The 18063-nt window shown below is 37.7% G+C and overlaps 1 protein-coding gene across 1 annotated transcript in view; it reads left to right on the forward strand.

Annotated features, from left to right (window-relative positions):
- LOC141436786 (protein turtle homolog A) overlaps positions 1–18063 on the forward strand; it is a 62473-nt gene that overhangs the window by 26961 nt on the left and 17449 nt on the right. Inside the window, exon 4 of the mRNA XM_074099836.1 lies at positions 17707–17897. Within this exon, the coding sequence (XP_073955937.1) occupies positions 17707–17897 (191 nt within the window). The remainder of the gene's footprint in view (positions 1–17706; positions 17898–18063) is intronic.

Genomic DNA, 18063 nt, shown 5'->3' on the forward strand with positions numbered 1-18063 from the left:
ATTTCAAAAGATCCCGTATTGTCACTTCGTTATCTGTCTGTCAAGATTTTTCCGCAGGAACGCGTATGAATCGCGAATATGAAACACTCAGAGCTGTGGTTTCTTGCAACCTTAAAAAAAAGTTTCTGAGTTCACTTGATCAAAATATACAACCCTAGGGCTTCCAGGAGAGAAGTTTTATAAATTTCCGGTTTTTTTTTCAGTCTCTTAAAGAAATAGAACATAAGTAAAGTATCTGAAAATCAGTAATCAATCAGTATAACATTTCATAGAAAAATGTGGGTACGAGAAATGTTTGCTGACTTTTAAATTTATACAGAACCATCAGTGCTCGATTCGGACTCGCAGTTGGCCGGTTTGACATGATGCGCTTATCAATTATAAAAGGTCTCTGGTTCTTTAAAATTCATGACTGCATAGCTCTGAGCTTCTCGGCTGCAGTCGCCCTTCGGATATTCCATTCCATTAATCATTCCTTCCGTACGTAACTCGAGAATAACTTCCCGAGTCCAGACTTTACCGTTGAACTATTGGTCTTTGTTAGTTTCTTATTGCTTTTCCTCCCAGACTTATATTCGATCTAGCTTTTGCTGGCCATCCGTGCAAAATTGAATAACAGCTCAGTTTTTAGGGTTCCGTAGCCAAAATAGCAAAAATGGAACCCTAAAGCCGAGTTTAGACTAGCAAGAAAAATCGTGCTAGTTGCATTACATTGCGGCGCTCGATCGAACTCGTTTGCTTTCCGGCCTCGCAATGTGTTGCAACTTGCATGATTTTTTTTGCTAAGTAGTCTGAACCCGGCTTTATAGTTTCGCTTTCGGCTTTATTATGTCTGTCTGTCCGTTCGTCCACGGCTTTGCTCAGAGACTATTAAGACCCATTTAGACCATGCGAGAACTTGCATGCAAGTTTCACTAGGTACATTGCGGTATTTATTTGATCAACTGAATTATTTTATGATTTAAATTCGGATTTTGTTCCGCGTACCTTGATTTTAGAGAAGCTCGATATTTCGGCACATTTGCATGCGCCATGATCACGAGACTACTGGAGAATTGCGGGTATGCTGGTATAACTGTCAGTCAGAAAAATAAATCGGACGTAACCGGAGGGTAGATACCCTCTTCCTAACAAGTTGCACACTACTACTGCAACTCGAACTCGTTTTAAAATCACGGCAAAATACTCAATCACTCACTTTTTTTCGTAATATCGAGCTTCTCTAAAATCAAGGTACGCGGAACAAAACCCGAATTTATATCATAAAATTAGTAACGACCGCGATAGTCTATCTAAAACATTGTGTTGAACTGAATTCATTGTCCCTCAATAGCCTGCGATGTAATGCAACTTGTATCCAAGTTCTTGAATGGTCTACGAGTAAATGGGGCTTCAGTGCTAGAAAGCTCTAATATTACACGGATATACGTAACATCTATTTAAATAAAATAACTGACAGACAGACAGACGTGGTGAAACTATAAGGGTACCGTTGTCATTTTGACTACGGAACCCTAAAAAGACGAACGCAGAAAGGGAGAACATGAAAACAATAAAAGCTCCCTCAATTTAAATTGTGCCCCACGGCGATTGTTAATCGAGAAAATAGACTAACGAGTAGGCAGGAACGTCTCTAAATTCGACCCGGATTCGGATTAATGGACGTTCAAGATATCAGGATTTTGTAGATATAGCAAAGGTTTGATATTGATACTGTTCTAATTCGAATATATTTTAATGAGGTTTGTTAACGTTGTGGCCGCAGCTGATATTTTACTTTATTGTTGAATGGTCTGCTTTTTACCCGGCTGCCCGAAGGATTTGGATGGAAGGAAGGAAAAGGATGTTATCAAGCGTGTATTCGATTTGTTTATAATCGTGTTATTTGCAGATTCGATACTGTACGTTGCTGCAATAGATGTGAATGTCCATCTCTTCGCTCCTCTGTGTAGCCCTAACGGCTGAACGTTTAACAGAGTTGTAGACTATTGTGCTTATTTTTCCGTTTCATGTTATTTAAAGTTTCTTTAAAGCAGTCAGATTTTTTACCAGAGAATTCAACCTAATGGTTATTAGTTTAGTAGCGTGCGACTTTGCACTACGGTACCCCTGTTGACCTCTTTAGCCCAGGCTTTAATTATGAAGTTGAGCCGTAATTACTAGAAGCTCCTGCTGTATAAATTTTCAAAAGATAACAATTTTAAGTAAACTTTCACACACGTTCGTTATTTTTCATCACACTTGTTCGTAAACAGTGTCGTAACATACAGGCTGCCTTGGTTGCAACTCCCCAAATAAAACCCTCGACCATAATGTGCTTGTCATGAAACCCGTGGTTTCTACATGAGTCATTGCCCGTACTAATTTTCTCGTCATGAAGCCCAAGGTCGGTAAATGAGTCATCGCCCGTACTGATGGTGCTGCGCCGTGCGCGCGCTCCTGCTGCAGGACCACACGGGCGGTACTAGAATTACGAACATCGACTCATTAAAGCCCTCAGTCTTCAACTTCGGGCTTCTAATAGACTCTCGTTCGTAATACCTTATTTACCGCCCTTAAGACACAATGTACTATTTTCGAGCGACATCATGCAGTAAACCTGATTTTAGGGTAATTTAGGTCATATTGATGGATAAAACTTTGCCCATCGATCGTTCGAACCACAGGAGAATCAAAATGATTCTGTGCACGCTGACGAGCAAAAATATCGTGTTGTCGTTCTTAGAAGTTTTTAAGGAATGCGCTCCACCCAGGTTCATCCAGGGCTTCCAACCGCTATGATATAACGGTTTACTACCTATATTATTTGTACTGTCACCTGCATTAATAATCTGCCAAAGCGGAGCGTTCAAAAATATCTAACATGTATTACCGGCCCTAGAAATACAGTCGTATCTGATATTTATACAAGCTTTGTTGTGTCTAATATTGGTGCTGGTGACCAGAGTCAAGCCCTAGTTCCATACATATATCGGTTCGGTAAATATACCTCTTTTATAATGGACCAATCATAATCCATACCATGATCTAAGTGCGATTGGCGCTTAGGGTTTAGTTTGTAAAAGCGATTTGGTAGCAGAAAAGCAATGTTATAGGTTGGTCATAATAAACCCTTTGTATTTAGTCAAAGCAAGTCAAAAGTTATATTTTTACAATCTTATAAAAAATATATTTGTAAAACTGTGCCGTGAAAGTCTTAAACGCGCGACCAGGTTACGTTTTCCATAATATACGTTCCCCTATACGTTCATACTTTTGGTTTTCCGCTTTATGCATGCAGCCATACGTAGCCATTTTAATGCCCTCAGATATATCATGCTATACAGGGTGCCCCACCTGTAAACTATATGGAGGGATATCTCAAATCTTGTTGATAGACATTTTTGCTGAAAAAAAAGTTAAATAAAAAAGCCAATGAAAGAAGTCAACGAAGGTTGAAAATAATTTAAACCGGCAATCGAACAGCAACCGATATCCCGAGTAGGGTTTCTTCTCAGGTATGTTCTGATATACCTACCTAAATTTATTTGATTAGATGAATAAATATATATAGGTAAGTATTTTATGATGTATTTACATACAGGCTGTTCCGGACTGTACATAGGTAGGTTTGCAATACCCTAATCAACACGTTCTATTCATCTTTGTCTAGAGGGTGGATACGTTGTATAGGATGTTTTCCTTCTATGTGCATAGCCGTGGGCCACCCTGTACACTGAACACCTTTATGGAACCCTTTCACGTCAATGAAATCAAAGCCAGACTTGCGTGCGGCGTGAGTCGTTAAGCCGTAATATATGCGGCAAGGAATTTCTATTCCAAATAGTTTTGCTTGGAACAGGTACTTGTTATTATAGCAGTAAAAAAAGAAAGACAAAAAGTTTTAGGTTTATAACTTGTTTTGAAAATTAAATTTTTAATGTAAGCTTTTTTGTTGAGTGTACTGGCATTGTCATCCAAAATACATATTTTCGTACCAAGTGTCAAGTCGATGCCATATTAACCGTTGAAGAGTTCCGTCCCGCGGAGCGGAGACGATCCTGGCCACCAAGATTTCACTATTACATTATTGACAATACTGTCAGCGGAATGCCAAATTTCACGTCCATGCGACCACTGCAAGTAAATCAAAATTTACTTGCAAGATTAAACCCAAAAACAAACGGCAAACTAAATAAAAGTTTGTAACAAATATACGAACGTTGCAAGCTTGCAAAAAGGAGAGCTGTTTTTGATCGCAACTTAAAAGCTAACATCTTCAACCAAACGTTTTCCATTAACTATTCTATGTATGATTATGTTATGTTAACGTTATGGAAATGTTAAGTAAACATACCCTAAACCCACATTAGCCTGCAAATTTCAACTTATACGTTCGTTGATCAAAGAACTCCATAAAAATTCTTTACGGCGTTGTTTAAATTATTTTTTTGCAAGCGTACTCACTTAGGGCAATAATCCGGGGTTCCTATAAAGCCCGGTTCACACGATCGCGTGACACAGATCGCACGTATTCCAATAAAATGGATCTAATATAAATAGTTTTTGGCGCACAAAAAATTTATATAAGATGTTCTATAGACTTCGTTATGTTTCTGCAGGCTACTACGAAACTCGAAGTTCGTGTCGTGCGGTCCTTCTGACACTTATACTATTTAATACGAGAGCGTGAGGGACGGTACGATACGAATTTCGAGTTTCGTAGTAGCCCTGCTGTATTCTGTAAGTATTCATATTTCGTGGATATTTTATAATACGTTATTGATATAATAAATAATATAATAAAGATAAAAAGATTATTTTGGATAACTTTGCGAACAATATTGAGGTAGCAACTAGAGCTTCTAAAACTCATTGTATATAAATAATGCAGAACGAACGCTTTTTACGAATATTATTATCCACTTATAGTTTCATATTTCGGTCCAACTTAAACTAGCTGGGTGGCCCGAGATTAAAAAATATGAAATGATTGGCATAGCAGAAACGAGTCAGCGAAACGAATAGAATCATGGCAAATTGAAATTCAAAATTATTGAAAAATCAAAATCATTGGAGATGGCGATTTCCACTTTTTGTTTAGGTCAACTCTTTTATAGTATTATTGAAGTTCTTCTCTATAAACTAGCCAGACTCCTCATCAGTTCATCATACCATACAAATAATATTGTTAAGTCATTTTCCGAAGGCTGAATCTCAAATGAGGACCAAGGTCTTCCAGATAATCTCGACGAAATCATATACGTATTATTCTTACTTATGATTGGACGCGGGTATAATACCGAGACAATCAAATATTTGACGACCCGTCTTAGCGGATATTCGCCGGGGCTGCTTCAGAATCACTTTACCCTGCTTTGGGTATTTAAGCATTTGTATATAATTATTCTTATTTTTTATTATTTTGCCTACTTATACCAGATTTTGACAGCTATTTTGTTGTAGTCAATGAAAGAACCATAAGTCCATCAGGAATTTCGAAATCTTGTAGGCTTATTTATCAATCACACAGATCGCTTTGCGTTGCGTACAACATGTTTACTTTAAGGATACCTATGCGAAAATTCTTCTCTCTTGTTCTGACTACTTTAATGACAAAAGAAGCACATCTTGTCCACTATGAAATTTGATACGTAGATAGCTGGACATCTGGAATAACACATAGGCTACTTTTTATCCCGATATTCCCACGGGATAGGGATAAAATCTCGAAATAACAACCGCTGAGCTTAGAGTCATGAAATTTGGTATATAGGTAGCTGGACTTCTGGAATAACACATAGGCTACTTTTAATCCCGATATTCCCACTGGATAGGGATAAAAATCTTGAAATTTCAAGCGCTGGGTTTAGAGTTGAAATTTTGAACAGTAAAGTTGTCAACCTCAATGAAGACCACGATACATTTTGGGAATTCCCAGGGGTTTTTTTTTAATCCCGGAATTTCAATTGTAACTACCAGATCGAATAGTTAACGGGTAAACTCTAGTTTGTTAATAAAATAAAGCATTTTTGTAAGTATCATAATGAAATTTCATAAAAAACAAACGTGTAACCTAAAATAAATAAATTCCATAAATAACGCTTTCCTCTAAATGGTGCTAATCTAATAAGAATTATCATTCTATGTCTTTCTGTCACTTTGGTGACCATTCTTTGGAACAGTTATATCATCTTATCACCTCGCATCGACCAACCGCCAACAATCAACAATCTTCTCACAGTAATTGAAATCATCACGATAGCACATCATAATCTTCTGATGGGTATAGCTATAGTACCGTCCGTCTCGATTCTATATTTTGTACGTATATGTGTCCCTAAGTAAGGGTCTGGCCACTTCACACCACGGCGTGGCGGCGTAACGTGAAACGCCCATAAGATGCAAATCATTCGGTGTATCGAGTACTCGGCACCGTGTAGCCCGGTTAAAACCTGCAAGAAAAGTCGTGCGTGTTTCATTACATTTCCAGACCGTAAAGCCAGCGAGTTGGTAGTGGTCAATCGAGCGCCGTAATGTAATGCAACTTTTCGATGCGATTTTTCTTGCAAGTCTAGACTGGGCATCTGCACGTCGCGATAACGTGCCGCACTCCGGTACCTACCGCACCGTTTCAAGGTACGACGCCACGGTGTGGCTGCGCCCTAAGCCAGTGGTGCCGAATACAGTCGTAATTACTAATTTTCCATCGGGACAAAACGTTCTAACTTTCCTAAGAGGTAAAGGAGCAGAGTCCATTAGACATAGTGAGGGTAAACGTCACAGAGTAGTCCTGTTTTTTATTATTATTAATAGTGTGTCGATATCTTTTTATTAGGTTTCAGAGGTTAGATAACGGTCAAATATGTTTGTATACGATACCCCACACTACAAGGTTCGATGAGAAAAAAAAAACACCTCCACTTTACGTCGATGTTACTCTAAAAAAAAATTTTTTTTTTTCAATATTTTTTGTACCATTTTGTCGGCATAGTTTACATATGTATTCCTGCAAAATAACAGCTTTCTAGCATTGATAGTCCCTGAGCAAAGTCGCGGACGGACAGACAGACATGGCGAAACTATAAGTTCAAATTTCAAATTTCAAATCATTTAAGTATTCAGTAAATAGGCCGTAATGGGCACTTTTACACGTCATTTTTTAAACTACCAGCGCTTTCGGAAAGACCATCATTGCCAAGAAGAATGCGCCGCAAGAAACTTGGCAGAAAGTCATTTTTTCAAAATAAAATAATTACAAATAAAATGCTTAAAATCTACACTATACAATTAAAGAAAATAATACAAAAAATAAATAAATAATAATAATACAGGAATCTATGGGGTCCCTTAGTTACAATCTACTAAGGGTTCCGTTTTTGACATTTTGGCTACGGAACCCTAAAAAGAGATATAGTATTTATTTAGTCGGGGCCCGGCACGCACTTAGCCGATATTTTACCTTTTAAATTATATGCGAATATGCGTGTCAAATATAAGCTTGTAAACCCTCTTAAATATGGCGGCAGTCGGGTAACAGGTGAGTACTGAGTAGTGAGTAGCCACTAACCAGTGCTCTACATTATAGTCAATTTACAACATGTAAACATCAGCGCATACGCCGCTACAGAAGATCAGTGCTGACGTCCGAAGGTCGCATAATGACTGTCATTATTCCACGTACAATCCACCGGATTCATTCGGTGACCTCCGTCAATCAAGTCTATTCTAACAATCGTAGATCAACGAAAGTTGGTTACGATTCTTGTTATTGTGTCGACATTAGTGACACGGCGAGCCTTGAGGTTGGACTCACAATGAACAGAGCGAAAACACAGGTAATGACCAACAGCGTGAAACGTAGAGTTACGGTAGATGGCAAGATATTCACTACGTCGACGAGTATATTACTTGGGTCAGATAGCATCCTTCGAGAACAGGCAGTCAAGAGAAATCGATAGGCGTATCGATAATGCCTGGAAGAGCTTCTGCCATGAAGACGCTAATGAAGGGCAAACTTCCTCTGTCACTTAAGCGCAAACTCGCGACATGTGTATTCTGGATTGGTCATTTGAAGCTCAAAAGACCAGGCTTTTGCCAACGAGCAATGGAGCGCAGTATAAGCTCTATTTAAAACTCGTATCACAGATGTTAAGACCGCCAAGCTGAGAACATATGCAACCGTGGGCACGGATCAACCGAATGGGATCCGAGGGATGGGCATACAGTCACGACCTGAGCGCTGCTCGATAACCGGAGTTTGCCCAGCAGTGGACATAATACAGGCTACATTTAGTAACACGGCATGTGCGTAGCTAAATCATTAAATTAATTTTGTTGTTGCTGAGGATCTAGATGGATACTCTGCAATAATTCAAAAGTATTTTGCGGCCACGTGCTGGATATTTTAATTTAATGTTAAGCTCTATTTATTAATTTATAGAACTATCAAGTCTCAACCAGGTTTACGTCAAACTGTCTAACCAGTTAAAAAGAAAATATTTTAGATATAAAATAAAGAAAGAAAGGAAATAGATTTTTAACACTAAATTATTAAGTACAAATGGTCAACACGAAGGATGGTAGGTACCTATGCGTAATTGCGTTTGTTAATCGGACACTGGCTCAGCATAATGCTGAGGCGTTAATAAACACCCCAGCGCTGATTTTCAGCCAGCACCGTCGGTGACCCTCGGACCGCTATAAAGATGTATGTTATGTACTCACACTATTAATTAGGTACTTGAATAGATAATAACGAAATTCAAATGACAGGAGTTTTGATAAAACGATTACATTTTTTTTATTACTTCCAATCCAACACATTACAAGCTGTCAGCTTAATTAACGTTTTAATTTGAACAAAGACCACGAAACTAAATAACGCTCCATCGTTTATCTTTCCCAATCCTTTTGCTCGTTTCACTCCAAAACTGCCGAACACTCGTAAAAGTCGAAGTTCCTTTGGATCTGGGGTTACCATACTGATAATCGGAAAATTCCGGACAATAGAAAAGATCCTCTTTTTAAAAAATACAGTTATTTCAGTCACAGCATTAAGTAGCAAAAAAATAATCTTAATTGCAGTGTACGTAGGTGGTATGGCTACAGCATTTATGTACTTATGAATGTTTTTTCTTCGCTCGTTTTCTTTTAGGTTGCAAGAATATTCAATTGGCTACAACGTAGCCAAATGTTTAGTATGTAGCCGCTACATACATACTACTACTAATTCTTACTTGGACTTATAATATATAACTGTTATAGAAATATTCAACAATCTATACGTCATCCGACTTAATTGCATATTTTAAAGTAAATGCGACCTATTCTGAAAAACGACATTTCGCGAACCCCAGATTGAAACTGCACAAGGCAAAATCTGAAAGAATTAATAAGTGAGACAAAAACAGAATAGAGATGAATAGCGATTAACTAACAATTTAATGTATTGGCCTTTTGCGTTTACAGTCATATGCGTCGAAACCCTCCGGAATCGTCCGAACAAATCAGTACAGATGGAAACCCTACACGAATCCCCAACTTAGCTTAGCTAATGTTACTGCGACGCAGTCACGAATTTAATTATGACTCCAGAATTAGTGCCTGGTTTATGACGAACATATATTAACATAACTAATTAGAACTTGTTTGTGGTAGTTTTGTGCACCATGCCCCTGAGAGAAGCGACGGAGACGTAACATACATTATAACCAATAGGTACACTCATCTCCCAGCCATATACGTCCCACTGCTGGGCACAGGCCTCCTCTCAGAACAAGAGGGCTTGGGCCACAGTTCCCACGCGGGCCCAGTGCGGATTGGGAACTTCACACGCACCATTGACTTGCTTCGCAGGTTTGTGCAGGTTTCCTCACGATGTTTTCCTTCAACGCAAAGCTCGTTGTAAATTTCAAATGTAATTCCGCACATGAATTTTAAAAAAACTCAGAGGTGCGAGCCGGGGTTTGAACCCACGACCCTCTGCTTGAGAGGTGATAGGTCAAACCACTAGGCCACCACGGCTTGCAAACAAACAGGTACACTCACTCTTGTTTATATAGTTTCCGACAACAATATCTGATAGAAATAGAACAAAAACACTCGAAAGTGTATCTAATGTACATAACTCAATTCTTAGTCCTTGGAGCGTATCAGATGTTTTTGACCTATAAGTGGCCGGTAAGTGAATCGACCTATGAACGGATGCGGCGAATTTTCTTATAATCTTTACTAGCTGTTGCCCGCGGCTCCGTCCGCGTAGAAATATGAAAAATAGTTTTACGTCCTATTCTTAGACCTACCTACCGAATATACACAAAAAAAAACACACAAATCAGTCAAGCCGTTTCGGAGGAGTTTGGTCACAAACACTGTGACACGAGAATTTATATATTACATTTATTTTATTTGAAATCGTCTGTCACTTTCTAGTCTTTATTTTATACTCCGTCTGCAAACACTATACATTGAAGAAGATGTGGCTCACACTAGTTCCTTGATTATTTAGTAAGTAATTATCCTTTATACTTGTATTATTTATGTATTGTATGTAAATGTGTGTATTTATGTATTTTATTTTATATTTAGTTATAAATATATTAATGTTTTATATATGTGTTATATATTTATTGTAGATAGTTAGGTATTTGAGGTTTATATATGCATTTATATTTATTCAAATGTTTTGCTCTATTTGTCGATCCTGTTTTTTTGGATTGCTCCTCTACCACTCAAAGGTTGACTGGCAGAGATCCCTGCAGGGATAAGTCCGCCTTTGTACTTAAGACAACTTTTATTTATGTAATTTTTTTGTTTTTCCTTTTTGTACAATAAAGAGTATAAACAAACAAACAAACTATAAAAAAGAAATACCTACTTAACCTAATTAGTGCAGCGGTTTTCTGCAGTAATGCAAAAACATACATTTGCTTAATTCATTTTTGTTTATATACTCGTAGATAGATGAAAGATGAGCTATCTTCAGAAATAATTACTTTGGTTTTAAAGCGTCATTTATATCTTTGCTTCGCCTGTTTAGGCATGCAATAAAGCGGTCTCAGCGGAAGACCAGCGTTGGCCTCTACGGCCAACACTATGCTGAGCTGAGACCGTTTCGCGATTTCGCAAATACTGTCGTTAATATTTATTTTATAGTTGTTTTATTTTGTGTACTTACTTATAATATGTATTTTCGAATTAGCGAATAAACGTTTCTATTTCTATTTCTATTTTCTATTTCCAATAGACCCTTATTTCTAGCTTCTCGGACAACTAAAGCCGGCATTTGTCATCATTGAAGATAATAGCGATCATCGTTTATCATTGCCACCTGCAATTATAAACGCATTAGTAGTTTGTTAATGCCTGATCCATGAGTTAGGGGTGTGTCCTGACCGGGCACGGTCTTTCCCCTATTTATAGGTGTCAATGGTCCCGAATGACCGGCAAGTTTTAGGAAACGCATGTGCCATTGTATAGCGTGTTTAATAGTAAAAAGCTGGATATCAATATCTAGCACATGCTACTTTTTCCCGATATTGCACGAGATGGGGATAAAATTCCTAAATTATTATTTTAAAATTTATGACGGTGGAAGCATTCTACACTTCCACTGAACGTAGATATAGTTTAGATATAGTTAGTTTAGTATTGTAACTAAGGGACCCCATACATCCCTGTATTTTTATTATTATTATTTTTTGTTTTTTTTTTCTTTAATTGTATAATATTGTTTTTAAGTATTTTATTTGTAATTATATTATTATGAAAAAATGACTTTCTGACAAGTTTCTTGCGGCGCATTCTTCTTGGCAATGATGGTCTTTCCGAAAGCGCTGGTAGTTTAAAAAAATGACGTGTAAAAGTGCCCATTGCGGCCTATTTACTGAATAAATCATTTGAATTTTGAATTTTGAATTTGAATTTGAATTTCCATCTTTAGAGACATGAAATTTGGCGCCCAAGAGCCCGACCAGGTACTGAAATGCCGTCTTAATAACCTAACCAACGAAAAGTTGTAAAACACCCGACTTTGTCACTTTGAAGTTCAATATCTCAAAAACGTCTGAACCGATTTTGATGAAACATGTCTAAGAACCATCGCTAAAAACCCTGCTTTCAAATAAAGAAAACTGCATTCAAATCGGTTTTTTTTTTCAGTATTCATTTATTTGGCAAAAACATAAGACTTATAAATACTAGTACGTTTACAGAAATTATGCACCCTGGTAGGGTATAGCCACAATTTTTATGTATGAAATTATAATCTAATTCTATTACACAACTAAAAGCCCTGCCTAAAAACTACTTAAAAAATACTAGACTTAAAAAAAAAACTATTATTGAAATTGCACAAAGTTAAATTATGTATTAGGTATGGCACGATAATAATTTGTTTCTACCTAAATGTGTATTAATTTAATATAATATCACAACAAATTTATTTCTAAACAAACAAATAAAATATCTATATTTTTATTCATTTAAAAAGTCTGTGATAGAATAATAATTTTAATATATAATAATTTTTGTAAAAGGTCTGTTTTTAACTTAGCTATAAATAAAGTATTATTTTTGATATTTTTTGTATTAAAAGGCAATTTATTGTAAATGTTAATTGATCTATAATACGGGCTGTTTTTGTAGATTTCTAGTATGGGTTCAGGAAGGACTAATTTATGGGTTCGACGGGCACTTTTCACGGTTCACCCGTTTAAGAGCTACGGTGCCACAGACAGAGAGACACACAGCGGTCAAACTTATAACACGCCTCTTTTTGCGTCAGGGGTTAATAAAAAATATTTAATTTGATAAGCGCCTTCTAATGGTCTATAAAAATCATTCAGTTTACTTATCCATGACATTCAACTTACTTAAGTAACTATCTATATCTAACTTTAAATGCCGGCTTTAAACATAGAATCACAATAGCATGCTTGTAGGTGTATATAGGACACAAATAGATTGTTATCCAACGACCTAAATCCGCAGATTGCGTCCAACCACCCACCCCCGCGGCACTTAATTCTTTGTTTACGCGCCATGACAAACATTTTTAGCTGTCACCGTGTCCCGTAGCCTTTTTTTAACCTATTTCAAAGAAAAAAGAAACTAAAGTGGTCTGTACACCTATCTACAGCGATTTTTTTACCCTGCACACAGGGGTAATGATTTGTATCTGTAACTGCATCATTTCTGATGCAAGCAAGCAATGATCAAGATATTGGTGCTGGTGACTGTACAACGCATAGTGTACGATGTGAATCGATTTTAAACTTTTTTTTTCCGCTGAAATGGGAATATACTTCCAATTAGATCCCACTTAACAACTCAGGATCTGATTATTGGATCCTAAGATCGAGGGAATTCTTCATATATGGGAGGGACTAGTAACTCCTGCATTTGCTCTTGAAATCAACGTTTTGGTGCCGTGGGAAGTTGACCAATAGTCCACAGTTCAACAACATGTATTACACGGGATCTTTAACACTAATTTTAATTTATTGACCACGAGATACTTTAAACGAGGTTCTATTTTAACCCCCGACGCAAAAAGAGAGAGAGAGAGAGAGAGAGAGAGAGAGAGAAACATTTATTTACACATATTTGATACACATAAATATACATTAGATGGAAAGAATAAAAAAATAACATCGAACAGTATAAAATGGTAAAAGAGGGGTTCGGAACCGATTTTAATAAAACATGTCTAAGAACCATCGCTAGAAAACCTGCTTTCAAATAAAAAAACGCATTCAAATCGTTTCACCCGTTTAAGAGCTACGGTGCCACAGATAGACACACAGGCACACATAGCAGTCAATCTTATAAGAAAGAAAAGAAAGAAAGAATAAATTTATTTGGCAAAATTCGGCACAAGCCCGGTATAACACCCCTCTTTTTGCGTCGGGGGTTAAAAATAATTACGATGTACAATCGAACCATTTGATTCCTGACCCGACCTACTGTCGAACATTCTCACGATAAGTGTCGTAACAATTTTCATTGTTAAAGGACGCGATGTTTTCTGTAAAAAAAACTTGGTCATATCCAGCTAGTTTTGAATAATTACATCTTAAATCGGTTTTAATTTAACTTTTATAATGATGAAAATTATGAGTACTGCGATTAACCGACAGTAATTTATAAAGTGTCCCGTAGCCGTAAAACAGCCTTACCGTCTTCAATTTAATCTCGTAGATTACTTGAGCGCATTACGGCTGACCTAAATGCCATTAAACGGGGCAAGAGGCAGCTCTAAGGGTTTCTAATCTATTTCACCAACGCCCGACTAAGTCGTTTAACATGTGCATACATACGTCTTAGTTGTTAACAGTTAATTGCTTTAAAATGTGGACTGTAAGCTAATGATGAAAGCCTCAAGTACGTAAAAAACTAGTACGGAATGGTCCTGTCCGCCCTCCAAACTTGTTCTTTTATTTCTACTGTGTCAAAGACAACAAGTAACAGCTTGTTGGGGGCGGCTAGTGGGGCTGCAGCTAACACAAAGTTAAAGTTACTTAAGTCACGAAAGCACCGATTCACTTGATTATTGATTAATTCAATAACATTAGCAACGGCAATGTAATCTAATCACATATTACACCCTCAAGCCGCAGCTCTTACGCTCAAATCCCACCAAAGTGTTCCTTCCGACCTCAACGTGTTTAAATTGCGGGAAGCACCCCATAGCGTTCACGAACCGTCACTTACGTGAGAACATGCCCTTTATGAAAATAACCTTAATGAAATGACATAGGTAACCTTATAGGTTGGTTGTGTTGGTTTTAATTAAGGATTATAGCGGCGCAATGTGCACGGTACGAATTGATTGGTCCTAAATTATAGAGTCGACGAAATGATTGATTGGTAACCACGAACTGGAAGGCGAGGCGTTGACGACCTCCCAATAGGTGGACTCATGGACTGACATCGCGAGAGTTTCGGGCAACTGCTGCACGTGGCCCATCGTCGTTCTTTGTGGCGTTTCTAAGGGGGAGGCGTTTGTTTAACAATAGACTTCTGGTTGATATGCTGATGATTAACCTAACTAATTGATTAAAACCTTACCACCGAGATAAAATCGTGATGGCTTACCAACTCTCATGCACAGTTCAGTTGCTTACTCGGGATAGCATCCCTCAGTTGTTCGAAGTTTATTTGCGAAGTAATGCATTGGGAAAGATTTTTCTCTGTTCATCGTATGAGCTGCCAGGTACTTAACCACCATGCGCACACACACACACACACACCCACCCATACACACACACTCATATACACACACACAATACATGCATTTTTGCTTTATCTCTTCTTCATTAAACTGATAGCTAAGTTCTTATATATATATTTAAAAGCCTTATATTTCACTTTATGTAATCGGCTAATACTAAGTAATTTTTCCTATTGTTAATTTATTTTAAAACCGAATCAGGCCGCCACGTGACAGGCATTGCCTAGTGTGGGGCCGCTGGATATTCATTGAATGGTAATAAGGTTACCTTTAATAAACAATTTTTATTTTATTTTTATTTATTTATGCGGCGAGCGTCTCCTCCGCGCAATACACAAAGTAAACGCTATTTGCGGCCCTAGTCGTGCCTAGCCGCGAATAAAGAAGATCGCGGGATACATATGGTGGTGATCTCTTACCATCAGGAGACCCACTTGCTCGTTTGCCATCCAGTCGAATAAAAAAAAAATATATATATTGCAGATCTACAAAGCAATTTTATATGTGTGAAATATCGCGAAAAGGCACGCAGTGTTAACACAATTTATTTACCTACATGCGATGGTATGGTATTTATTGCCACTGTATGTAGTTTTAAAATTTTGGCTGTGGCAAAATTGTGACGTAAACATGTAGGTTGTTTTCAAACTGCCCTTAGTAGGCCTTTTGGTATGTAAAACATAATATAATAGCGTTAAGCTATGTAGTTATGTATTACAATAGTGATTACAGCGTTACGGGTTGATACTTGACAGCATTATAGGTAACGTATCGGCACAGAGCGTGGCTCTATAATCAATAAAATTTCATTCGCTGAGTACATATTTGCCAAGTTGTCGTTCGTACCTGCTGTTTGAACGACTGGTAGCTCGCTCGTACTATCCATTTATTATGATTGGTTTTTTGGAGTCTTTTTGTATTTTTTATTTCAACTCCAAATTTGTTACTTTTACGGGTATCCCGTGAAACCATATGGAAAATACAAACTGAGACATGGATGCATAGAAAAACCACGTCTATCGACGAAACATAGATGTCGCTAGTGCTGCTGCTTAAGTAGCATAGTAGAAATTAGTAATAGTAATTAATCGATTGGCTACAACATAAATGTTTTTACAGTGTAAAAGAATATTTGGCAGATAACGGGTGATGTTTATTTTAGGTAATTTTATTTGACTTAATTTGTGAACGACTATTAGTGGACATTAGACCAGTATAAAAGAATAATATATTTTAATGATAATTATTATAATTGTAAATTTAATGTGTTAATAATTTGCACGCCTGCATGCAGGTTGGATACAATGGACAAGAAGACTGTAACACCATTTATACTGTATTCTAGCAAATAAACGATTCTGATTTCTGATTTCTGATTTCTGAAATAAGAAACCTGAGATATGTATGCATAGGAAAAATTCGTGTCTATATAGATTCCTGTCCAGCAGTGGTGTAGGGGTTATAGCACGCAGCACGGATTGCTGAGGACCTGGGCTCGATTCCCAGTGCTGGTCTCTTTTTCTGGTTTTTCTGTGCATCCATGTCACAGTTTGTATTTTCGATATCCATTATTTGTTTTCGAAGCTTATTTGCTTCGCTCTATAAGGCTAATTCCTATTAGCGGTCCCGTTGCTAACGTGAATTATGATTAAGTCCCGATGATTTTATTTACGTGTTTGCAAATCCTCAGGCGTAGACCCCATAACATTTTAAATTCCACACACAACTCCTAGATTTTCCCATAAATATAAAGGTTATTATTGAGGAAAATTAACAGTTTTCCGCGAGACGTTTATTTTATTACGATTATATGGTTACAACAAAGTTGTATGTATGTATGTATGGGGATGATGACTTTCAACTACGCCGATTAGCATAGTACCTACTATGTTATTATGACTATTTATGCCATCAACTATCAACGTGCATGACTACAGCTGTTGTGACGAACAGATAGCAACTTTTATTTTTATAAGATAATTTAGTTGTTGTGTTGTATTCTACGGCAAGTCTATTTACACTGTCGAAATAGCTGTGTGCTGATGAATAAATTATTTTATATTTGTCTTTATTCCTCATAATTGCCCACAAAACATATGTTTATATTATACAAAACATGTGTAGGTTTATTCAAGCCCAGTACACTTTTCTCGAGAGCCTATTGTTCACACCGGAAGGCTACTCAACCCTCCCGAAAAGGAGGATGTTCTCAATTCGTTTCTTTCATATTCTTTAGACAACCACCAATATCTTTGTATCATTTGATCCGACCGATACGTTAATATTTTTCTACGCATAATACTTCTTACGTTCAGGTTGACTCATTAGTTAGATCATAACAGAACGTCGTACGCATAATGTTGTTGCTTATAACTCAGCGCATTGTTGTCCTGTTCTCATACTAAATTAGGAAGTAATTTATGGATAATGTCCAAAAGTACTTCGGAGGAAAAACCAATCTGTACTTAAAATCAACTCATCTCTATCTCCAGCGGAGCCGCCTCCTCTAGTTAACGTGTCAGTGCACGCGTCCACGATCCTGGCGCTGATACTGTGGAGCGTGGCCGGCGACGGCGGGCACCCCATCATCGACTTCACGGCGCAGTACCGCTCCGCCGCGCCAGTCAATGGCAGCCTGGAGCCCTGGCGCCCCATCAGCCCCAACCACATCAGCCCTAACTCGGTGAGTGGTAGAATTAGCTCAGTGTTAGAGACAGTGGCACCCCATCGATTTTACGGCGCAGTAACGCTCCACTGAGCTCATCGACAGCATCCTGGAGCCCTGGCGCTGGCGCCCTATCAGACAACTACATCAGCCCTAACTCGTTGAGCAGTACGAGTAGAACTAG

This window comes from Choristoneura fumiferana, chromosome 17 (genome assembly GCF_025370935.1).
Source record: "Choristoneura fumiferana chromosome 17, NRCan_CFum_1, whole genome shotgun sequence".
Classification (NCBI taxonomy): Eukaryota; Metazoa; Arthropoda; class Insecta; order Lepidoptera; family Tortricidae; genus Choristoneura; species Choristoneura fumiferana.